The sequence below is a fragment of the Rhamphochromis longiceps genome, linkage group LG2 (genome assembly GCF_057381845.1).
Source record: "Rhamphochromis longiceps isolate RC_006_pf linkage group LG2, R_longiceps_female_GT1.1, whole genome shotgun sequence".
NCBI lineage: Eukaryota > Metazoa > Chordata > Actinopteri > Cichliformes > Cichlidae > Rhamphochromis > Rhamphochromis longiceps.
The window spans coordinates 31362197-31377713 of record NC_140558.1 but is presented as its reverse complement, the minus strand read 5'-3'; the positions used below and the strand labels follow the sequence as shown (position 1 = coordinate 31377713).

Below are 15517 nucleotides of genomic sequence, written 5' to 3'. Positions count from 1 at the left end.
GGCTCTTAACACCTGCGTAATTAGCCTCTGCTTCCTCACTCCCTCCTCTGTCTCTTCCTCTTGTCTTTCATCTCTCAGGGTATGTCCATGAGGACCAACTACCAGACGGCATACGCTCACGCGGACATGAACAACCCCAGCTACTTCACCTACAACATTGGAGCTTTGCCCTCCATGACCAACCAGCAGCTGGAGGTAAGTAATGAGCTCCACATGTCACCACTGCTGCCTCACACCCGTCCCGCTCCTTCCCCCCGCAGCATGGCGACTCACATTCCTCAAACCCCACAGCTAATTGTGACAGCAGTCCTGGTAGCAGATCAGCCCAACTCTGCCCCACGCTGCTCAACGTCTGCAGCTATTAATGCACAACAACTGATGGAGTGAACAGAACTTTTTGTTTAAAATTTAAACTACTATACGCTGTCTTTATAAATTAAATAATCACATATGAGACATTATGTAAGCGGAAAGCAGTAGACTCTGCAAAGCAGGTTTTGGAGGTCAAAAGTGATTTTGCTGACACATGCTTTCATGTGCATCAGGTCATCCGATAAATGAAAATCTAATATTTAGACTACTTTTGGTTTTCACTGTTGTATTAGACGGTCGCAAACTTTATCTGTCTGCTGTGCGGTGCTGGGCACAGCTAATCAGTTACAGGTTTTTTTCTTTTTTTTGTTGGTTGTTGCTGAAAGTGGTGAGACTCAACATTACAGTAAATGTGCGGGCTGTAAATACAAATAATAAGCTAGAAGGATTTCTGTGGAGCTGCACAGATGGAGATGATTCACCTTTTGACGTTACGCATTTTGAAGATTACCATACATAGGGTACAATATCTGGGATCTTTTAAATGTTTTGTTCACTTTGCCATCTGTTTGGGAGAGTAGGGCTGCTCAATTAATCGAATTTTAATCACGATTACGATCTGGGCTTTCAACGATCATTAAAAATGACTGCGCCGATTATTAGCCCCTCCCTCATTTATCCGCGACACCTTAAAGGCCGGTCCGTGAAAATATTGTCGGGCATAAACCGGTCCGTGGCGCAAAAAAGGTTGGAGATCGCTGATTAAGAGGACCCGAGGGAAGCTCGGAAAGCTAAGCAGAAGTTATTTGGAGAGTGACTGCCGTTGGTTGAAAAGAGAGTTTAAAAAAAAAAAACTTCAGTGGTGTTGCACACCATTTTATATTATTTTTTTAAAGTCATTGTTAACCCTTTAAAGCCGGTCAGAGCAGCACGCTCCGTTTTGCGTAACTATTTTTAAATCCCTGTAGAACCTGAACCGTGTAAGCTAGCGCAATAATTTGTTTTGCATATGAAACCGGAGGAGTTGTACTTACATCTGATGCCATCAGCTTGTCCTCGGTCACGGTTTCGTTCCACATATAGCTTTGCAAAAACTGCATAAAAAGCGCTTGCAGGAACAAAAACATAATATTCCAGAAACAGGCTTTGCCGTTCCTATCAGCTGTTCGTAACACTTCCCACAGTGAAATGATGCACATGCTGTTTTCTTTGCAAATTTGCATCATAGGATTGTTTTTTGTTTTTCCTGCAGTATATAAAAATTGCTGTATCTCCAAAATAAAACTATGAAGACACTCAAAATAAATTTCCTGTGGTGGGAAACTATTTTTTGCAACTTTATTGTATTTAAAGTTTTGAGGGATAAACCTCTTAAATTTCTCCAAGTAGAAATATATGTAAACAAAACAAAAGCGATTTTCAATTTTTTTTAGTTTATTGCACTTGTTTGCAATTTATGTAATTACTATGGACTTAATGCATACATATTATTAAAATATGGGCTATAACAGTTGTATTGATGTATAGCAACTTGAAATGCTCCCACAAATGGCACTACAGCATGTAAAAAAAATAATATAAGCTCTGGTGGACTTGGTTCTATAGTAGGTCTTAAAGGGTTAAATAAATATCGTCAAATAATCGTGATCTCAATTTCAGTGAAAATAATTGTGATTATCATTTTTGCCATAATCGAGCAGCCCTATGGGAGAGTCCCTGCTTTTATTTTGAAGTTCTGCTGCTATTAGCCAACTAGCTCAGAGGTTTCCTGTCTTGTTTCCCCAAAGACAGGCTGATCAGTCATAGTGGTGATATTATTTTGTGTGAATGTGTGAATAGAGGCACCTCTAGTGAATGTAGAGCGGCCTCTACATTCACTCTGTTATCCTGAGGTTGAAGAGGATGTGTTGGTCTTTGCTGTGAGGTCTGCTCCTGAGCAGGTGGAGAACTGGTGCTATCATGGCTGAAAGGGAAGGACTAACACTAACTAACATTCTGGGGGAGTTGTGATGGATGAGAGAGGCTCACTGAAGAGGCAGCTGAATATATTGCTCTACTGTTGGTCACCAAGTACTCGACACAGTGAATACAAGCAAAGATCACCTGCCTTCGTCTCATGTGTATTCTCTCTGCCTTGTTTTGTTTTTGCTCAGGATCTCATAAACCAGGGCCGACAGAAAGTCATCGAGGCTACAAATGCTTTAAAGTCTTTATCACGGGAGTCGCTGGAAGATATAATCAGCAGAGTGGTGAGGTCTTTGAAATCACTTTCCATTTACAGGGATCACTGTATGTTTTAATGGCTGTTGCCTCTCACCACAGTGGAAAGAGAACCCAGCGCTTACGGAGAACCAGGTCCAGGCTGCCGCTCTGGGGCGACAGGCCACCGTGGAGCTAGAGCTTAAACGCAGGGAAGCGATCTACAGGGATGTCCTCAACAGGCAGCAGTCGGTAAGAGCCACTCTGTATACGAGACAGAACAGACAACTGAATGACGCCAACAAGTCATCACAGTAGTTTAATTTCATTAGTTTATCTATGGTGGTTAAACAGGGTAATTTGTAAATTAATCCATTATGACCAAACAGTCAAAAGGCCAAAAACTGGCAATAATATCACTGTGCATCACAACATTTTGTGCTGAGAGGGCTATACTGGTTTACCTGCACCAGCCAAGAAAAAAGGTTAGCGTGGGAGTAGTATCTCTGTTTACTGTCTGTCTGTGAAAGCATGAGGCAGTTTGACCTCTTAAAAGCTCTGATTCAGCCTTGACTACAGCTCAGAGACACCACTATATGTGACCTCTGATGTCAGCTGTTGAGCTGGGTTTTAACGAGGACAAGGGACTGCCACCCTCACTACTTCCTATAATTGTTGTCATTGTGTTAAACCGTGACAGGGCAAAGTGTACTTTTTACCTTTGAATTGTGTTAATTTTCAATGTCTGTGTGTTTCAGTTGATGATGTACGTGCAGAAGCTGATTACCAACAGGAAGGTGCAGGAGCAGCAGCTGGCCATGGCCAATCAGGCCAGCTACCTAAACCAGCTGGCCCTGCAGAATGGCATGATGGGAGCCGGCGGGCTCAGCCAGATGGACCTGCTCACTCTCTACCAGCAGCTCCACGGCCTCGGTGGCCATCAGGGTATGGGCAAAAATCCTGGCCCCTCCAAGGGCCTGTAGGTCCTCCCCCCCCCCCAAAAAAAAGAAGCTCAAAACACACAGATGCAACGAGCCAGAGGGTCGGTGAGAGACTGAGACTGGACTGCTGTCCACTGGAGCCTCAAGTGAGAGAGACTCTCAGTGCTTTATTCTGTAACTCACTGAGAGGATGTAATGTATAAATGACTGTGTGAAATGTCTGTTAGGAGAGGGGGAAAAAAATGTATATACCGCCTTAATGTTATTCAAGTTCTATATCTTCATTTTTCATGTATTTAAAGTTTTACCCCCAATGCTTTAAGGCATTGTATTGATTTGCCCTTTTTAAAAAAAGGGTTTCCTTATTATTTCCAGCTCAGTTTTTTTATACGGTTTTAAATGCCTAACTATCTACACCTGAGTGGGACCAGTATTGTTGGTGACAGGACTCTGATGCAAAGCGCTACACGATGATGAACTCCAGTAGATTCCTCCACCTTTATCTAGCAAAGCAGACAGCTGTTGGTGCTGCAAGTCCTGCTTTTTATTTCTTTCTTTCTTTTTGGAAGATGGGAGAAACTGATAAAAGGGGGGAGGGGGGGGGTACTGGGGGAAAAAAAATATGGCCTTATTGATTTGCTAAAAAAACAAAACAAAAAAAGCTCTGTAAAGATTTGAGGTTTGTTGAGAATCTTTTCTATTATGCTTTTAAGTGTTTACATTAGTTGTCGCTGAACATGGTAACGGAATGCTTGTGTTGTTCAGAAACTGCCTGCCAGTTCCTATGACCCTTTTGTAACGTCACCCTCATTGTCACGTGTCGTCTAGCATAGCACCGTGCGTCTCGTTCATTACGTTCCACTTGTGTTGATCCCGAGCCTGGGTGAGAGGCCGGGTCTCGCAAAGCGGAGGCGGTTCAGCCAGGTGTCACAGAGGGCCCAGAACTTTTACCTTTCAGCATCTTTCAGCGTTTGAAATATGCGTTTCCAGATGGGATTGACAGAGTAAAGGCTGGAAATCTTATTATACCTGGCTGATTTGTGTCCTCTGCTTTGTGAGAAATGTTCTCCTGGACACTGTAGTCTCACCAGGCAGGCCCCCAGACTACTTGTATTCTACTTTGGCACATTCATGCTTCTAAATGCTTAAACTGGTGTAGCTGTTGAACATGAGGAATATGAACGTTTCTCACGGAGAGACGACTTGCCTTCTCCGATTGACTCCTGTGTTTGCACAAGGTGTATTTCATAAATGTAGAAAACGTTTTTTGCCCTTGTCTAAGAATGTTCTTACGTTAGCGAATACACCAACATGATTTGCCATGAATCTGATCTGCTATTATCTTGATAAGTATTTAATATAACATTTAATAAAGTGACCAAAAGTATAACCGGTGCATGTGTTGGAGTCTTTTTTTTATTTTTATTTTTTATTAAAGGGATTGAAGTACCGTATTTCCCGGACTACAAAGCGCACCTAAATATTAGCCGCACAAGCTAAAATCAGGGGAAAATCCTGTTTTGTACATACATTAGCCGCACCTGACCAAAAGCCGCAGGTGTTTCAATGTTGACTTATCATATGTAAGAGAATATGCACAAAGGGAATTGTCAGGAAAGAGATGGCTGTTTGGAGACATCACTTTTATTAATATTTTGAAAAACAAGTTATGGGTACATATTTGCACATGTAGTACATAACAATAACCTACAGCACACCAGAACAATAGATTCGGCCTACCTTTTAGGCTCAGGTGCAGTGACACAGCTTTAACAAGAAGAAAAGTCAGTCATTCACCACCATCTTTCTCTTCTTCCTACGCACTAAAACCACCAAAGTCCTCTTCTCCAGTGTCGGATACAAACAGGCTCATGATGGCTTCGTCATCCACTCTTCTTCTCTCCTTCGTTGTCACTTTCAAAACCAAAGAAATCCTCATTGTCAGTGTCAGAGTCGAACACCCTCAGAAGGGCCGTGGCGGTGTCCTCCTCTCCATCATGCAGCAGTCCAGCCCGTCAAAATCCGTTGGTGATCGTGGATGTTTTCACACTTTTCCACGCTGTCAGAATCCACCGGTGGAGTTGGGCATAACTTGCTTTTTGGGCATAACTTGCAAGTTTATCGCCGCTCATCATCCACGACTCCCGCTGAACGCGTAGCGCTACTTTGAAGTTTGTTTTTCGCGCTACTTCGTACGGCACTACGTTGCCTGGCGGACGGACATGTGACTAACATACCACTCTTGAACCCCGATCCTTCCGCCAGGCAACGTAGTGCCGTACAACAGCGGAACACACAAAACAAATCGTCTTACGATATGACAAAAATCACGGACAATCCATAGAAAAGCCGCACCTGACTAAAAGCCGCAGGGTTCAAAGCTTGTGCAAAAAGTAGCGGCTTATAGCCCGACATTTACGGTACTTGCCACTGATTCACCTCGCTGAGTTTACAAAGAGGAATGCTGGTTGCACATTTGTTCTCTCTGATTAGCTCCACCTTGATGATCGTTGCATGTTATGCCTTATTAGACAGGAGAGTTTGGGTGGAGACTGATGGGGAATAATACACAGGAAACAAATGCACAACTAATAGGCAGGAAATGGTTTTGATTGCATTTTTGTGAACCGTGCATATTTGCTTTCTTGCCAAGTGTTACAGAATTGTTACCACTTACATTTGTCTTTGTTGGAGTACTGTGCAAAAAGTCCCGAGCCACCTGCCATTTCTTTATATTTGGTTTGGAAATGGGTAAAAGAGATAAAGAAAAATGAGGCAAAGCAGTTTGTACAGTTCTAACAAGGTTTATTTAACAAGGTGTGTTTGTTATAAACACCTTTATTCATTAACACAGCCTGACCACTCTCAGGCAGTTTTCTTGTATATTCTTTAAGTCATTTTCAGGATTAGTTCTCCAGGCTGCTTGAAGGACATTCAAAGCTCCTCTTTTACTGCTGGCTGCCTTTTGTTCCCTTCTCTGCAAAGTGAGACCAAACTGCTTCAATAATGTTGAGGTCTGGGCTCTGGGGAGGCCAATCCATGACTGATAGTGTTTCACTGTTTTGTAATCCGGGTCTGCTTTTGCTGCATTGTCAAATGCAGCCCCAAACCATGACAAAGCCTCCACTGTGGAGACACTCGTGGTTGTTCTTTCATACATATTGACAACAATTTGAACTAACCATTTCAAATTTGAATTCATCTTTCCATAAAAATCAGCTGCCACTGGTTTTCAGTCAATCTTAAGAACGGCTTCAAATGGGGGAAAAAAAAAAAAGCCAATAATACGCCAAAGAAGAACTTTAAAAGACCTTCAGAAAACCTGGAGAACTATTACTCAAGACCAGAGAAAAATACAAAGTGGTCTGGCTCCTTGAACTGAGGTGTGGCTCAAGACTTTTGCACAGTAGTGTAAATCTGAAGCTACAGTCAGCAGCTACTTACTTTAGGTTATCATAGCAAAAACACTATAAAGGTGATGGTGGGGCTATTGGGTTGAATATGGTGTATGACGTCAACTTACTACGAGGCAAACTTTGAGGCTTTATGCTAAACTAAATGAACTGCCTCCTGGCTTCAGCTTCCTATTTATGACAGATATGAGAGCGGTATTCGTTTTCTTAACTTATTCTTGGCAAGAGAGCAAATCATTTCCCAAAATTTACGGCTATTCCTTTAACAGCTGGGACGCTGATTCATCCTGATGCAGCGTCCCTGTATTTCACACCCACAGCAAAGTGCCTTTTGTCCCACTCTCTTCTCCCTTCAATCTTTCATCTATTTTTCCCCTCTGCTGGTATTGTTTTCATTTCTCAGCCTGCCAGGGTTTTCCCCCTGCATGTCTTTGACTTTTCCATTCCCTCCCCCCCAGGGGAGCTTGCTCTCCCAGCTTACAGATATCTGCCAGTGGAGAAACATTACAACTATTGCAGATGTTGAAATGTTGATCCCATCCTCACTTAACTTCAGAGCCACCACTCCAGGTCTGCAGCACATCCCTGCTGGTTCTCTGCGCACCGCATGCAGCTGTTTCTGTCTGTTGAAAAGACCCGCTGTAGGGCCAGACCGTGAGGCCCCTGCAGTGAACGACCAATCACTGCTCTTAATCCACGCTGATGTGTAAAGCCAATTAGGGATCCGGTTGCATAAGGAATCTGATTTTGTATGGTGGATGTAGGCTGGCTAAGACCTCATGGAGACAGAGCCTGTGCACATTACTTGATAATGTAACCCTTCACTTGGTAAGGGGTTTACGAGGGCAAATTGGTATGGGAAAGAATCTGACATTTTTTTTTAATTTATTCTCTCTTGGCATTAATGTCAGTGAAAATGTTAAAGTGATAGAAGCATCTAAAAGTGAAATATTTTGCCACAATAGGCTGAAATAACAGGAAAGACATGCAGGATTCACATATCTGGTTTTAATTGGTACAGACTTTAATGCAAGCAAAAATGGTCTCTCACAATGACGTTGCGATAGCAGGACAATTTTATTGTCACGTTTCATTGCAGTTCTTCATTTTTTGTTTGCCTTTTTTGGTGTCAATTCAGTAGAATCTGCAGTCCAGATAACTTCAAGTTCATTACAAAATAAAGTCTTTGCAATAAATAAATATATAGATTTACATTTATACTTTATATGTAGAAAATAAATATATTGTACATCTCATAAATAGGAACACCCATATGTACACCTCAGCTGCTTGCATTTTTAATAATGTTCCCCGATGCTCTGAACATTACAAGTCATCATCCTTAAAAAGAACACCCATTTCTTTAGTCTTCACAACCCCAGTCGGATGAAGTGCTTTTAGCCCGAGCTTAACTGCTTTTGTTTTTTGCATATTAAATTCCCATAGCTTTTTTGTGTTTGTTTGAATTTAATCTGATGTTTAAACTCAGACCAACCGAGCGTGACGCTGAGACTTGGGATGTGCAGTAAGTGCAGTTCGATTGATCCCAGAGTCGGAGACATTATTCCCATCCTTTGTCTTTTATTTGAAACAAAACTTGCTCGTAGCTAACTCAAAGACAATCTCATCACATATCCCAAACTACCGCTTAACAAACATGTAGCACAAAGTTTGCACGTCTCTGCTGTATATGTGGAATGTGCTTTCCTTCCCTCTCCTTTACATTTAATGTTGCCATAACAGTGTGCACACTGTGACATCATGCAGGGATTTATGTCCTTAGCTCCTAAAAGTCACTTCTCATTGACTGTTCCTTGTCCCGGCCAAAACCATCAAGAGCGACCACTCCCATTTTGCCTCTTCGGTATCTACACATGAACCTCTGTTATGCATTTATAGAGAAAACATGGCACCTGATTTGATTTTCCTGATTCAGCCACAGCTGGGCAGTCATGAGGGCCTCCTTTGTCCATGATAACAGGGGTTTTATAAGAGAGTTTTATCTCCTCTCTGAAGTCCGCTGCAGATGATGCAAACATGGTAACCTCAGGTGGGGGGTGAGGGTAAACAGTTCTGTACCAGGTCCAAAATATCCGCAATATCCCTCCCCCGCCCCCTCATTTTTGTCTTTTTCTTTTATCTCTGTTCCTTCAGAAATAACCAGCTCTCCCAGTGTAAGCACTGGTCACCTGTACTGGAATAAATCCCTGAATTCCTGAGGGATCTTTTCAATCTCCACCGGTCTGGGTAAGAAGTGGGTGAGCTTCTGGTGTTTTTTAGTCCTGCCGCCCTCCCTGGGCGAACCATCTTTGTTTAAAGCCACATAGTAGAAGCGCCCCGTGTCCGTGTGCCTGTACCGAGTTGAAGCATAGGTGTTGTACCAGTTCTCCTCAAACTGCTCCCTGAACACACATTCTTTTGTCAGCTTCTTCTGCAGGAGAGGAAACAACAGGTTTGAAAATGCAGAAAACATTTGCAAAAAACGCAGTCAAGACTGAGCTTCGCATGCATATTCCTCTCCTCTTGATGCACCAGCTTATGTCTGTCATTAACTATTGTACACTGTGCACTTAGAAGTGGAAATGAACCAGTGGAAACTCATTTAGGCAGGTGCTCATTATGACAAAAGGAGCGAAGTCATTACGAGCGGATTTTCACTTTATGCTCCGCAGACCTGTTAACCTCTCGTTGTGCATGGAGAACTATTCCCCTCCCTGTGATGCAATGACAACGCCAAGCGGACGTCTTCCACCCCCACCTCTGAACCAAACATGCACACACACATATATACAGAGCAGCTTTCAAAGCCTCAGCCTTCACTGACAGAACAGCATGAGCGATGGCTGTGGGTTCAGCAGGTGAGAGCATGCTGGCTGGGTGATGGGTGGGAACAATAAGAGACATCAGTGTTTGAGCTGCTTTCCTGCCAAGACCAGTCAGCCTCTGCTGGTCTGTAAAGAGGGTCGAACCCTGTCAAGTAAAAGGTTTTCAGCGGAGGACCACTTCTGAATGTTTGCTTGCTCTTTTTCCTTTTTTGTGTTTTTTGGTAGAAAATACATCTACAGAACATGAAATATTTCTCATTCTCTGCCTTTAACACACTCAGAAGCATCTGTGCGAGACTGCCGTGTTTTATTCCAGAAGCAATTTTGTTGATTGGCTGTCAGGCTCTGCTTGGCTGCGGCTGTGTAGCGAAGCTGTTGTCCGTAAACACAGCCCAGAGGGCACATGACTGGGCCAGCTCCATCCTAAAACACACACACACACACACACACACACACGCAAACCTCATTGGATCAAACGCTTGTCATGGTCTGGTGGTTGTTGGACGGAAGCACCCTTTTACCCGCTATCCTCCCCTCCCTGGCCCCTCAGACTCATACATGTCTACATGGCTCCCTCTGTCAGTCAGATGACTCAGTCAGGTGTGCAATTACCCCCAAATCACCGCCTCCCACCACCACCCCGGGTCAAAGCTCCAGGATGGGAGCCAGACTCTGATAGTATGCAGTAACAATATCTGCACTTTCCACATAATGGCCGTGCTTAAAAGTAGCCTCTGTTCGAAATGCTCGGGGGAGGTGCGGGGTAGTCTGAGCCCTGAGAGGCCCCCTCAGGTAATGCCCTGGGACACCTGATACAGGTAAAGCCTCACATACTTCCCCTTCATTGTCTTCATCTCTTCCCTTTCCTCTCCCTGTGACTGCAGGTATGCACCATGTGTCGGTCGGAAAGAGAGGCTGTTGGGAAAAACTACCAGATCTCTCTTCTATGTTTTTTACAGCACTGCAGGTCAAACTGAAGAGCAGGGAGGTGCAATCTCCACCAAATTCACACACAGCTCACATCCAGAGTAACGTCAGCCCTTCCCGTCTCCACTTTGGGAAAATATGTAAATATTTCCGCATATCTCAAAACTAAATGAAGTGGTTGGTTTTCACTCTAAAAGCTGATTATCCTCGACTCCCCTCACACAGAAAACAAGTGTAAGTAATAGGAAACATACTTGTTTTGTCTGACTGTGCTTTTGCCCATCTGCTGCATATGGGAACCTTGTTAAACGTTTTGATAGCTCTGTACTGACATGTGTTGTAGAAAAAAAGAAAGACACATGAATGAAGGAAAGTTTAATTCCTTGGGAATGACTAGGCGATAGTATATTCTTTAAGAGAGGTTGTCGGTGAGGGGTGGTGAAGTGAAAGGAGGGGTTTTTGACTCACCGACCCATAGAGCTCTCCTTTCTCATTCATGCCGAGGTAGAGTCCAGCGTCCACCCCTCTGATGCTCACCAGACCTACTGCTATACTTATGAACTCCAGGATACCTGAGGTCAAACACATAACATGGAAACACTGGTGAGACAAGCCCACAAACTCAGTGTGATCACCCCTAAAGAACGCAAGCAGGTGGCCTCTTTTAATCTGACTGCAGACCAGTCCTTACTGTCATTTTATGCAAAATCCTGCAGCTATTCCAGACTTCATTTGAAAATTTTCCGTTTTAAGACCATTAAGCAATCGATGGGCTGCCTCTCCTACCTATGAGATTTTTAATAGCTTATAAATGCGCTCATCCTGTCTTTGGGACTTCCCCCGCAGGCTGTGAAGTCGCTTTTATGAAGCTGAGACGTGGGTTACTTGTTTAGTGAACCGCTGACTCGGAGGAAGTTACAATAAAGCGAACATCTACATCAAAGGCTGGGAAACAACTGGTAAAATTAAAAGCCACTGTTGATGCGGAGGTTAGTCAGAGAGGATCCAGCTGCCTGTGCTGACTGGCAGAGAGGCCAGCCTACAGCCACCTGGTCCCCATCTCCGCGACTTCATCCCATGTCAGAGGATGACATAGAAGATCCTTCTCATTTATTTATTTATTTATTTGAAGAGGGGTGTGTCCCATACCCCTCTAATCAAAACCACGCAGGTCTCACAAAGATCTTTGCACTTTAAATCTAAGCGAAGCCAGAAACAAACACGCGGACCACCCATGTCTCTAAAACCGGCTCGTTTTGGCTCAAGTTTGAACATTAAGCCTTCTCTGAATTCCGCAGTGGTCACGCTTTAATTTAGAGATATTCCGCCTTTTTCCCCCTTACCCGTTTTCGCCCGGCCTGCACCTGTGACGAGTCTGCGCGAGACATGTGCGAGTCTGCCCTCTGACCTCGTTTGATTCGCGTGTCGCGCGAGCCGCACACAGTTTTTCAACCTTCTATTTGTAAAGTTAATACAAACATAATAAAAACAGGCCACGAGACTAGAATTAAATCAAGTACTGTTATTTTTTAATGATATCATATACATACCTGTGTTTCCTGCTGTGAAATAACGTCTGTTAACGAGAGAAAACCCTCTGACCTGCGCGCGCGAGAGCCTGCGAGCCTGTTGTTGCTGTCGCTGCAGGACGCGCGCGCTCGCTGCTTGTTTGCGCCTGATTAGAGACACCTGTGGCCCACGCGCAGCGGGGATTGCCAGAAAAAGGTGTGTGCCCTCGCGCCAGGTGACAGTGACGCACGAACGAGTATTCACCGGGGACGCTCAGAAGAAACTTCTTGATAAAACCCCTTCTTAACCGGGTATATATGTATGGGGGAAAGTTGACCCCTTTCTCATTTACCGTTTTGGAGATAAATGGGGTATTAAAAATAGTTCGGTAAAGATTAAAATGAAATTCTGTCTCCAAATAATAGATCAAAGAATAAAGAAATACTGACCAAACCTGCTGTGGTCCTGTCTTGTCCCGTGCACTGTGCCATTGGGGAATATCTCTAGCTGGAAGCCGGTCCTGCAGTAGAGCTGCCGCCGCCTCAAGATCCCTTTGAGGTGGCCGAAATCTGTGGGCGACCCGCGCTGCACTCTGCCTTCAATCTGCCCCAGTCGCTCATTCAGCCCTATGGGGGACTCTGTTACGGGCATAGTCCCCACCGAAGAGAGAGTGCTTTGTAAATCCAAGCCGAGCGTCCCCAGAACACTCACGACCTCTGCCATTGTGTGCACAGCTGTCAAATTAAACGACGGTATTTTGGGATGTAATCGGTAAATTCAGGAAGGAGAGAAAAGTTCACAGAAGTCCGGTCCATGCACGCCAAAAAGCGTACCACGCAGCGCGCCGTTGCTCCTCCAAATCAGCGCAGTCCTCTCAGTTTATTGATGGTGCTTTGCTGCAATCATGAGTTTGATATCTGTGTTTATCAAATAGAAAGACTCTATTATATACATGCTCCCCACGCATTCTCACATTGGATATTCAGACACAAGCCACGCCTGGCTGGCATCCCTTCTTACGCGCATCAGTTTGCTTTACTTAATGTGCACTTTCAGTCCAACTTTTTTTTCTTCTTTCTCTCTACTTGTGATGGTGCCGCTGTCCGTGCGTGCGTGTCTCTGCCCTCTCAGAGAGCCGTATCTGATCCTCCGATCAAATAAATCCTGGTCAAGAAGTATCTTCTTCGCGTAGTTCCCCCGTTTTGCGCTCCGTGGCTTTCGGATAAAACCGCACCGCTTGTTTCAGGGCAGCAAAGTCTGGTAAAAGTTTGTGGAGCGGAATCAAAGATCACCATGGCCAAAAGACAAATGACAGCTGGCGTAAAGCCGAAAATGCACCATAAGTTGTGAGAACTTCTTCACCACAAAGCCAATCCATAATGTATACTGACTGGGTTTTGAGTCACACCACAGACTCCTGGAAGCCACAAAGGAAAACCGCAAAGAAACATTCACCCCCCCCCCCCCTCCCATCCCATCCCACCCTACCCTACCCTACACTACACTACACACACACACACACACACACACACACACACACACACACACACACACACACACACACACACAAGATTATCAAAATAACCTGTGCATACTTTCGGAGTAATCCAACCTCCCGCACAAGTTTCAGTGCCAACCACTGCAGTTGGAGCTTTTCACGAGAGCATTTTCTCCACCTCCTCTTGGAAGCAGGTGCTTCCTTGCCCCTCTGCACAACGTTTGCAGCGTGCTTCAGCGAAACCAGGAGCTTAACCACTTCTACTACTGGCAAGGAAGGGGTGGGGGTGGAGGGGGGGTGTAAAAAAAAGAAGAAGAAGGAAAATCCAAATGCTGATGACATGTAGCATTAAATGTGACTGGTGCAGAGTCTTAAACAGTCACTTTAGCAGCACAGAAAACTTCTAAATACATCAAGAGAGTAAGCACCAAACACCACAGATAGCCATTCTCGGGGAGGAAATATTTCTGCTTCTTACTTAATTAACTAAAAGTAGCAATAGTCAGAAGCTGTTAGATGTCAGAGTAGTAGAAGTAGTAGAAAATGTATTAAATTATTGTTCCAAGTTCCTCTAGGCTGTGCCTGGCCAAGACTGTGCATTCTTCATCTTCAGTTAAATTAGTCTTAAAGACAGTCGCATGTTTTAGATGTAAAATAACAATCTGAAAAGCAACTAATAACTACAGCTGTCAAATAAATCAAGAGGAGCACAATATTTGATGTTTGCCATCGTGCCCGTGAAAAAGAACACAGAGAAAGTTACAGCAGGACTAATGAATAATAGGTGTAATTTATGGCTCTGAATGGGGATTTTTGCATCTCTCCTGGGCACAATGGCACTACAGGTCCTAACGTGTAGCTGTGCAGGGGGGGAGAGAGAGAGAGAGAAAAACAAAGCTGTTTGGTGAAGACTGTATTCCTGTTCGAAGATCAAAACTAAACTCCGGGAGCGTTTTAATTAGTTCACTGTTCTTGAGATATCAGTGACAGCAGGATGGGTTTAGAAGGAAGGAGAGGGGAGTGATTACATGAATAACATCACTTAACTATTAAGGTGTGTTGTTTTAGACCTCCCTCAAGCTGCTTTCAGAAACCCCCGTCCTGAGGGGGAGTTCTCACCTCAGAGCTGCTCATCACAGGCAGCAGCAGCAGCTTCCCTGTAGAGAAAGGGGATTTATGACAGTGTCTCACTTCCAATGAACAGTGACGAACAGCGTGTTAAAATCACCCAAAGTGTGTATGATTGTTTTGATGTCACTGTCAGGCTTTAGATGGATCTCTTGGCTTCTTGTTTTTTGGGGCTAATTTATCAGCTTTTGTGGCACTGGCGCAATCTATTTTGAAGCAGATGTTAGCGGCTTTCAGAGTTTCTCGGAGTGGGATACAGTATGATTGACCTTCCAAAGCATGCAAGCCTTTTTCACTGCTACTAATTATGCCTCCATAAATCTTAGGGGTGTGTCATGGCTGCATTGAAGTCAGAGGAGGGACAGTGGCTTTCAGCTGGTGCAGGATATGAAAGGTGGTAGGGGTGATAAATGCCCATGGGCCTCTGCTTGATGAATTGGGCAAAAAGGGGTTGATGAGGAGTCACTGATGGGCAGGCTTTGTGTGAACAGACACCAGGGCCCTCGCTGCCGAGGAGGATGAAAGGAGAATTGGTCTCAGCTAAAAGGGTGGAAGGAGAAGGATTAAAGAAAAGGGGGAAGAGGAGAAAGAAAGTGACTGAGCAAGAATAACAGAACATTAAAAGGAAACACACTTTTCCTCCCTCCCCACGGGCCTCCTCTGATTTTCGCTTGGTGTCCATCACCTCTGTACAAAACTGAAATCAATCTATGTTAGAATAAAAATGTAGTGGTGGTAAATTTTGATTTCTTCTACTTTTTTTTT

At 44.1% G+C, this 15517-nt stretch overlaps 2 protein-coding genes across 5 annotated transcripts in view; one reads left to right on the top strand and one right to left on the bottom strand.

The window, feature by feature from the left end:
* atrx (ATRX chromatin remodeler) overlaps positions 1-4842 on the top strand; it is a 36163-nt gene extending 31321 nt beyond the window's left edge. For all 4 annotated transcript variants that reach the window (XM_085422981.1, XM_085422954.1, XM_085422972.1 and 1 more), the window contains 4 exons: positions 79-195; positions 2466-2561; positions 2635-2763; positions 3270-4842. In XM_085422981.1, coding sequence (XP_085279107.1) covers positions 79-195; positions 2466-2561; positions 2635-2763; positions 3270-3494 — 567 coding nt within the window. In that variant the 3' untranslated portion in view covers positions 3495-4842. The remainder of the gene's footprint in view (positions 1-78; positions 196-2465; positions 2562-2634; positions 2764-3269) is intronic.
* Positions 4843-7859: 3017 nt separating this feature from the next.
* Positions 7860-13533, bottom strand: fgf16 (fibroblast growth factor 16). The gene is made up of 3 exons (XM_085422940.1): positions 12576-13533; positions 11086-11189; positions 7860-9296 (listed from the first exon to the last, which is right to left on the bottom strand). Exons 1-3 carry the CDS (start codon positions 12847-12849, stop codon positions 9051-9053), a joined length of 624 nt encoding a protein of 207 aa, XP_085279066.1. The 5' UTR covers positions 12850-13533; the 3' UTR covers positions 7860-9050.
* Between the last annotated feature and the right edge of the window lie 1984 nt (positions 13534-15517).

Coding starts and splice junctions, on each gene's coding strand:
- fgf16 (XM_085422940.1), bottom strand. CDS start 12,849: ATGGCAGAGGTCGTGAGTGTTCTGGGGACGCTCGGCTTGGATTTACAA. Junction 11,190..12,575: donor ACAGGACCACAGCAGGTTTG/GTCAGTATTTCT, acceptor GTTTGACCTCAG/GTATCCTGGAGTTCATAAGT. Junction 9,297..11,085: donor AAGGAGAGCTCTATGGGTCG/GTGAGTCAAAAA, acceptor CCTCTCCTGCAG/AAGAAGCTGACAAAAGAATG.